This window comes from Triticum dicoccoides, chromosome 3B, assembly GCF_002162155.2.
Source record: "Triticum dicoccoides isolate Atlit2015 ecotype Zavitan chromosome 3B, WEW_v2.0, whole genome shotgun sequence".
Lineage (NCBI taxonomy): Eukaryota > Viridiplantae > Streptophyta > Magnoliopsida > Poales > Poaceae > Triticum > Triticum dicoccoides.
Genome location: NC_041385.1, coordinates 761,891,187 through 761,899,883, shown reverse-complemented (window position 1 = coordinate 761,899,883; position 8,697 = coordinate 761,891,187). Strand labels below are relative to the sequence as shown.

The 8,697-nt window shown below is 48.8% G+C and overlaps 1 protein-coding gene across 1 annotated transcript; it reads left to right on the top strand.

The window, feature by feature from the left end:
- The first annotated feature begins 1,402 nt into the window (after positions 1-1,402).
- LOC119278339 (glutathione S-transferase 3-like) lies at positions 1,403-2,824 on the top strand. The gene is made up of 3 exons (XM_037559698.1): positions 1,403-1,636; positions 1,738-1,786; positions 2,206-2,824. Exons 1-3 carry the CDS (start codon positions 1,487-1,489, stop codon positions 2,646-2,648), a joined length of 642 nt encoding a protein of 213 aa, XP_037415595.1. The 5' UTR covers positions 1,403-1,486; the 3' UTR covers positions 2,649-2,824.
- The last annotated feature ends 5,873 nt before the right edge of the window (positions 2,825-8,697 follow it).

Sequence of the window (8,697 nt, the reverse complement as noted above, 5' to 3'; positions counted from 1 at the left end):
CTAGTATAAAGGACGGAACGCCTGTTCTCTATGGCGACCCCTGCTGTGGCGTTGTGGCTAGCGCGAGTTGCGGCCGGACAGCGGATCGCTGGTTCGAATCCCGCCCAGGTATCAATTTTTAGTTGTTTTATTTATTCTTTCAAGCCGACGGAAATTTTCAAAGGAGTCCGCTTCGGTAGTGTAAATTACGAACGAAAAAAGCCTCTATAACAATCTTTTTTCCGCAAAATAATTGGGCATTTATGTGATTACGTACAAAGCAAGGGAGTTTTCTGCAAAAAATATGCCACGTCAGCACTGACATGGTGGGTCCAGCCAGTCAGATACACCGTCAATACGTGGTTTAGACCTTTTTGTAACAGCTGGCCTCAGGTTTGGTACTGACATGTAAAAATTACCAAAAGTGGTACCAATCCGTATGTAATGTCCTAATTGTGATACTTCTGTACAATTAACTCCAATGGAAGCGGGTGTTGACCGGAATATAAAAACCCATTGAGCCATAGAGAAAAACACAACCAAAACGAGAAATTAATCAATTGTTTACATGGCTATAAAACAATATCATTAGGTTAGCAATTTAGTGTATTGTTGTAGTAGTAGTACTGGACAATGTTGTGTGATAGTAGAAGTTGGGCCTCGTATGGGTCATTCTGCTCAATGTGTCGCAGTTGTGTTGTTTGGCGGTTCGGCAAATGATCTAAATCCACATGTAGGGAGAGGGCGAGAGAGTGGCGGGGAGTTATGGAGAGGCGATGGAGATGGATGGATACCCTTTCGTACAATGAAATTGTTTGTGTGAGGGCTTGCTCCACGCAAACGGGTGGCTATGCCTGACGTGGCAAACCTCCCGTGCTTCGAGATCCATGTTCTTCATCTGACTGCCAGAAGGGTGTTCGCTGGGATGAGCGGAGTTTTCTGATCGCTCACGATGCATCATTTCCCTAAATTTTACTCTTATTATTTTATTTCCCGAAAGGGTAGAGGAGAACCTAAATATTTTGTTGTTCCTTTTCATACTTATCGCCTACCATATTTATCGGCCAATCATGATTAGGATTGTATCGGGATTTTTGTCAGGTGTATCCCGTATAATCTATTCTTTTTTTTTTTTGCGGGATAAAACCTTGTAGTAGTATTACTCAATTACCAAATCTTTACAATCATCGATTGCGATCTCCGGAACCTCACTAGGACCCGATTCCTACCCGGGTACCCCCACCACGTAGATGCAGCCGCGATGTACCGCGCGAGCGACAGCTGGTCGCCTACGGCTGGCCGATATTATCGATGGCCATCACTCTCACTCGGGCCCCATAGGTCAGTCGCGCTCGGTGTGAAACCTCGTGGCTTGACGCCTTCACCACCGCTCCGTAGCTCGATATATATCGAGAGGCAGAGAGAGCGGATAGGGGTCAGTAGAAGCAAGTCGAGCGAGCGAGCAGGCAGCAGGAAGGAAGGAAGGAAGGGAGGAAGGGAGGTGGAGATGGCGCCCATCAAGCTGTACGGGATGATGCTGTCGCCCAACGTGACCCGCGTGGCCACGCTGCTCAACGAGCTCGGCCTCGACTTCGACTTCGTCGACGTCGACCTCCGCACCGGCGCCCACAAGCAGCCCGACTTCCTCAAGCTCAACGTACGCTCCCTCCCTCTCCCCTGCTTCGTCGTTGATCAGTAGTACTTCTTCGCCAAGATCCAGGCGCTAATTTTATTTCTCCTCTGGTTGCTTGTTTGCAGCCTTTCGGCCAGATCCCCGCGCTGCAGGACGGGGAGGAAGTTGTCTTCGGTAACGATCCTGCCGCTCCTTCTTAGAGAATTATTCAGATCTGTTAGTAGATGCACCCCAGTCTCTCTCAGCAGGATTTACTCACTCCGAGTAACATACCACACTCGGCTCTCTGTAACAGTATCTTGTTATTCTCTTCTAATTTTATTTTATCCTCCGCCAATCTATCCAAACGTCGACTAGGATCTACTTACAATTTTCCTCTAAAAAGGTAGGAGTAGAATATACGTACTTGTAATTTGCCTGAGATTAAAAAATAGAGCTTGAGGATTTGGTCAATAACAAAGCAAGCAAGAATCTCAGGAGCAGAACTACTAGCAATTAACTAGTCCAGCAGAGCTCGAGAAATTTCTGTTCTTGTTTTGCCTGGAGCAGAGCTCGAGCTTAACCCCCCAAATCATCAACGAATTTGGTTGCAGAGTCGCGCGCCATCAACCGGTACATCGCGACCAAGTACGGGGCGGCCCTGCTGCCGACGCCGTCGGCCAAGCTGGAGGCGTGGCTGGAGGTGGAGTCGCACCACTTCTACCCGCCGGCGCGGACGCTGGTGTACGAGCTGCTCATCAAGCCCATGCTGGGCGCCCCCACCGACGCGGCCGAGGTGGACAAGAACGCCGCCGACCTCGCCAAGCTGCTCGACGTCTACGAGGCCCACCTCGCCGCCGGCAACAAGTACCTCGCCGGCGACGCCTTCACGCTCGCCGACGCCAACCACATGTCCTACCTCTTCATGCTCACGAAGTCCCCCAAGGCGGACCTGGTGGCCTCCCGCCCGCACGTCAAGGCCTGGTGGGAGGAGATCTCCGCCCGCCCCGCCTGGGCCAAGACCGTCGCCTCCATCCCCCTCCCGCCCGGCGTCTGAGCCTCTGAGGTGGTTGCTTGCCTAGCTGCGGCGAGAATGGAATAAAATCGCGATGATGGAATAAACTACTTTTTAGAGAAGAAGCTTCGAATTCTTGGTGCTGCTGCTGTTGTTGAATGTTGAATCTTGGTGTTGAATGTTTATGGCGCATCTATTTATCCAGTTTTTGGCTTGAACTTTGTTGGTGTCCGGCCCTTAATTCTTTGTCAGCACATTCGGTGGCGCGAGATCTACAGTAAAAAAATGATTACGCGCCTCTGTCTACCACACCGTGCCGTACAGTACCGAGTGTTTGCTGTAGCGGGAGCTGGGCAATGGCGTCGCAGCTGTCGAACAGATTGAGGGCGACGACAGGGCTGCCAACCACCCACGTTCAGAGCGCACACATGGCCAAGGGCACCAGGCAGGACCCCGATCTGGCCATCTCATGCGATCGGGCGCGTGGCATGACGAGCGTGTGCGTGGATGGACCATGGAGTACAGAGTGCAGACCACGAGGAGAGTCGGGGGTTTGTTCCCCTCATTTGGTTCGTAGGATATGAATACCATTGAATAAGAAAATCATAGAAAATAAGATGACATGCATCTCAATTTCTATAAGGAAAGAGATGTCATGTGATGCGTGGTATAGAAAAACGAAAATGTTAATGCCCACACGTGTGGGCGTTCACCATCCAGACCACACGCAAGCATCTCCGTTGGCAACTTTGTGCACGAATCTTGGAACAAACCGGTCGGTTTTCTGCGCCATGTAGGACGAGGCGCGTGTGCGGTGTGCGAGTCGGGTCGCCCGCACGGTGGTTGTCATCCCGCGGTCAGCGGTTGCCACCCGGAGGCGTGCGGTGGAACCGCTATGCGCCCGCACGCCATGCTCCGACCGCGGTTGACGTCAAACACATCGCACACCTCTGCCCCCTCTCCATCACGGTTCCATTTACTCAGCCACACCGCAGTTACTGGCACAACCCACTCGCATTTCAAACCACTGGAGGAGAAGGCGAGGGGAGAAGGCGACGGCGGAGGCGGAAGAATCGACGGTGTTCGCGGCCGTCGGTGGTGCTCGCCGGAACGGAGCGGCTGCGCCGGAGCACCTGCGGGTTGAAGGTAATGCTCGCTACAACTCTCGCAACCCCTTCCTGCATTTTCCCCCTTCCCTCCCTGTTTGATTCCTCGATCGAGATTCGTAGAGATTTAGGCGATTCTGCGATGCGTCGGCGTTCCCGCCGGCGCCGAAGTCGTCTGCTAGCCGTTTTTGGTGGCACTGGGCAGTTTCGTCGCCGCCGCCGCGGCGGCATCGTCGGTGTGGTTATGCTTGTTTGGAGGCACGCACTAGTCTTGCCTATGGATTGGGCAGGTGTCTCCCGGGTTGTTTGATGCGCATTGGTTCGAATTTGTGTGTGCAGTCAGTTCGGGGATGAACTTTGAGGGTGAATTTGAGGTCGCGGTAGTTGCCATTGAACCCTAGATCTAGTTAGTTGGGTTTTGAAACTGTAGTATGAGGCGAACTTGGTAGTTTGATTAACTATCATGATTGTGTGGCAACTAACTCCCTGAACAAATGTGATAGTTGCCACAAACGTGTTTTCCTTTGCGGCAACAAATTACTGAAATGACTGTGATAGTTGCCACATATAAGCTTTCGCATGGGGCAACTTTTTTTATTGAATGACTGTGATAGTTGCCACATATAACTGAAATGACTGTGATAGTTGCCACATATAAGCTTTCGCATGGGGCAACTTTTTTTATTGAATGACTGTGATAGTTGCCACACACACGCTCTTCCATGTGGCAACTGAATTTGCTGAATTACTGTGATATTAGCCACTAACATGCTTTTTCATTGTGGCATCAAATTTTTCTGTTTGATTTGTGGTAGTTACCACATTGTGATAGTCGCCACAATCTGTAGTCAATGCAGTTTCAGCAGCCAACTGCACTGGACGGCAACTAATGTGCACTTCAAGTGTGCCTGTTGCCACTTGGATAGTATATTTATGTGGCAAATAGAATGTGAACACACTGTCTGTTGTCATTCTTCAGATACGACAGTGTGGCAAATTGGCTGCATAATGTGGCAACCAAATTTGCATATCAATTCTGTCAGATGTCATACATATGTTATTTTTTCTGCATTCACTAGTTGACATTTTCTGTAAGGTGGCAACTGCTTACGTCTTGCATTTACATTTCCACCATGACAATTTGGTCTGTCCCTATCTCAGCAGAATGGCTCGTGGCGATCATCAAAACGATGATGATGATTTCATGGATCCACCACAGCGTAATCGGGCAACTGGACGGATAAAAGAGGGTGATGAGGTAAATGTTCACATATCCCCCCCTTAATCCTGCTTTATGTTACTGGTTGACACCTCGAGCTTGCAGTCGTCTGACATGGACTAAAATTTTTTGCCATTGCAAAACATGGCAACAACTGATCACTTATTGTCTGTTTTTTGCAGAAGAAGAAACATATTTGCAACAGAGCCTCCCAAGAACGTCTGACTGCGTTGACTGGCAAATTCACCGACGATCAGAAGGGGGCTGCTGCTGAGATGGGTATGCAGTCTATGATGGCTGTCCGGTGCACGAACCTTGTCAACCCTGTATGCGACTGGCTTGCTGAGATCTACGAGCCCGCCTCCGGGAGTTCGTGATTCCGGGACGTGGAAGACTTCCGTTGAACGAGGAATCTGTGTTCTGCACTCTGGGCGTGCCTCATGGACATACCAAAGTCCCGTACGAGGTCAACAATGAGATCGAGAAAGCGATGTTCCCCCGTTTGTTTCCTGGGTCGGAATCCATGCCGAACACGTCTGCGGTGGCAGATTCGCTGCAGGCCATGACGACGCATGGAGATGTTTTCAAGATGAAGCTACTCATGTACCTCATCTCAGCTGTTTTCGCGCCGACCACCTCTCTTCGCCCAAGCAACAAATGCTTCCCCATCCTAGTGAATGATCCATCTTTACTACTTTATTTTCCTTCAATCTTTTGGCTTCGATGTCATGTGTAAAGTTAGTGACTGCTAGTGTTTTCGATTTTTTTCCATTTGATTTCTGATGCGGCAATTTTTTTGCCTTGAAATTTTGTGTGGTGCAGGCGGATCTGAAAAATGTGAAGAACATGAATTGGTGCAAGTTTATTGCCGACTTCATACACGATGCATTCTCAAGCAAGATGTACTAAAAGGGTTGTCGACTGCATTTAATGGTAATTTTTTACCAGTTCTTTCTGTGAACACTGTTTTATAACACACTTTTATTCATGCATGTCAATCTGATCATAACAAGATGGCAACTGCCATAATGACAATATGGCAACTGTCATAATGACAATATGGCAACTGCCATCATATTAGTATGGCAACTGTTATCAGACTATGATGGCAACTTCCATCTTAGCAATAATGGCAATTGCCATCACACCATGATGGCAAGTAGGACATACAGAAGGCAACTTATTTCTTTATTCCATTCTTTTCCATGCACATCAACTTGATCATCATGGGAGCATACATTATCTTGTTTTTTTAACTACAAAGTACCCATGACGGCAACTGATATTTCTTTCTTTGTAAAATTGTTTTAAATCAGCTCATGTATGTCGACTGTCTTGATCTGTCCACCGTGGATTTCACTGGGGCAGAAGGCCCGCCGCCTATGCACAAGTTTGCTGTTTCTGCATGGACTATCAACGCTGTCAAGGTTGTGCTTGCCGCAGACAGGGCAACTGATACCAAATATGAAAAACTGCAGGTTAGTTTTGGTTTCTCTCTCCATATGGCATGCTTACAAATTTGACATGAGGAAACCGTCCGTGGTTCATAAGGGATGACCACCTTTTGTTATCCATGGTTGTCTGCGTATTGTATCCATGTTTCACCCCACAAGGAAACTCTTTTCATTCGTGCTGAAACTTACCTTCTATCTCTTACATCCTTGCTATTTTTTTGTTTTTTCTAGTTGATGGCCAAGCATGCTATAGACTACAGCGTGTTTGGGGGGCCTTAAAACTTTGGAAAGTGGATGGACGTGCACTCAGCTCCGTCTTGCCCTACTGAGGTAATCAAAATATGTACATCTATGGTTTGCCGTGGATTATTTGTTGATGTCGCGCAATTGACTGCAATATGGGTGGTTGTTGATGCTTCTTGTTTCATGCACAGGCGAGGGCACCTGTTGAGCATCTAATTGGGCAGTTTGCATCCGGAATGACCGGCTTGCTCGGGAAGTTGGTTGAGGGGTGGACGTCTCTTAGTGGCTCTGACAGTGACGCGGTTGCGAGGCAGTTCACTTCATTTGTCCCAGAACGTACACATCGGCCAACCGGTTGCCGTGGCCGGTATGACTACAACAGTTCACAAGAGCCCGGTGACACACAAGATGATCTAGATGGAGACGCTGGCCTCAGCAAGGATGACGATGATGACATGGAGAACGTGCAACAGGACACCGATGATGATGAACATGCTGAAGTTCGCGCAGGTGGTAACAAGGACAAGGATGCAACAGATGTCCCCCCACCGGAGAAAGTCAAAGAACATACGGCTGCGAGAGGCGAGGGGGTGTTGCCATCAAGGAGGGGGAGGACTCCAGGAGATGTTGGGCAGGGTTCTCGTGGCAAGAGGTCTAGGACCGATCCCATAGCTGCCAGGAGGAGGTTCGACTTTAATTTTAGTTTTTTGCTGTGTCTATTTTCTTGGAACAGTCTCATCCATTTCTTGCACTTGTTTTTTGTCAAGCGCGGTAATGAGTTTGTTGTCTGACAATTGCCACCTTTTTTTTCTCCAACTCATACGTGCAGCGAGCCGACCGCTGGTGGACGAGCAGTTACGAATAAATAGGCGCCAACGCCAACCCGTGTTTCTGCTCACTTGAACAAAGGTGCCCCCATTGCTGGTCACACACCTTCAACCAGGTCTTCTCCTCGTATGACGACGACCAACACCGGGGATCCTGTCGTGTTGCCAGACCTGAGGAAGCCAGTCAAGAAGTAGGTTTCTCCATGTGCTTTCATTGCCATAGCGCTATATTTTCTTGATTTTCCAATGCATCCGTTTAGCTTGTCACATGGTCTTCTGTCATCGTCCCCCACGCGGCAACTGCTGTTTTTCCAAATGATTTCTTCCTTCATTTTAAAGTGTATGGCAACTCATATTGGTTTTTACATGGCAACTGGCATCTAAGCCAAATGGCAACTCTTACTGTACCTAATGGCAACTGCTATCTTTTACCGTTGGCTTGTGAGCTCATCCCACACCTAGGTTTGAAATTGCACTCATGGCAGATCAGACATTCTTATCATTCTTCAAGGTGGCTAACATCCCAACTGCTGCTGGATGGCAACTGCTAATTATGACACATGGCCACTCACGTACCCCTTACATGGCAACTATCAGCTTTTCCACTTGTTTTTCATTTTTTAAAGATTTCTACCATGGCAAAAATATTTTTGTTCATTTTTCAATACCTTTTTCATGTGCTTTTTTTGCAGGGTGAAGAAGACTACCATGCGCGGGGCGAAGCATACCAGTAAGGACCCGCTCGAACGCCTACATTCAAAGTTGTCAACAGGGGGCAACTCAGATGTTCATGAGGCACCAGGCGACAATACTGCTACTGCACCGTTGATCGCTCCCACCAACTCTGATGCAAGTGGCTGACCATCTCCGCCGGCTGCAGATGTGCAGGCTAGAACAACAGGCATCCGTACATCGGGGAGTGACGAGTTGGTATCTGTCAGGACAACTGAAATATTGCCAACTCTACTGGCAATGAAGGATACTGATGTGAGCCATGCCACCCCATCAGCAAGCGTCGAAGTGGACGCTCCCGGGACGAACCTAAGCAAGGAAGATTCCCGCTCATCTGACACTGATTCCAAGCGCGTGCGTGGTGGCACTCCTGTGTCCACGACAGAAGCGGGTGAGGCGGCAGTTCACAAGGATATGCCATCTACATGTGAGAGTCATGGCACAACAGCTCCAGCTCCTGTCGGTGCAGATACTACTAAGGCGACTGTTTCGCGTGCTGGTCTTCCACCT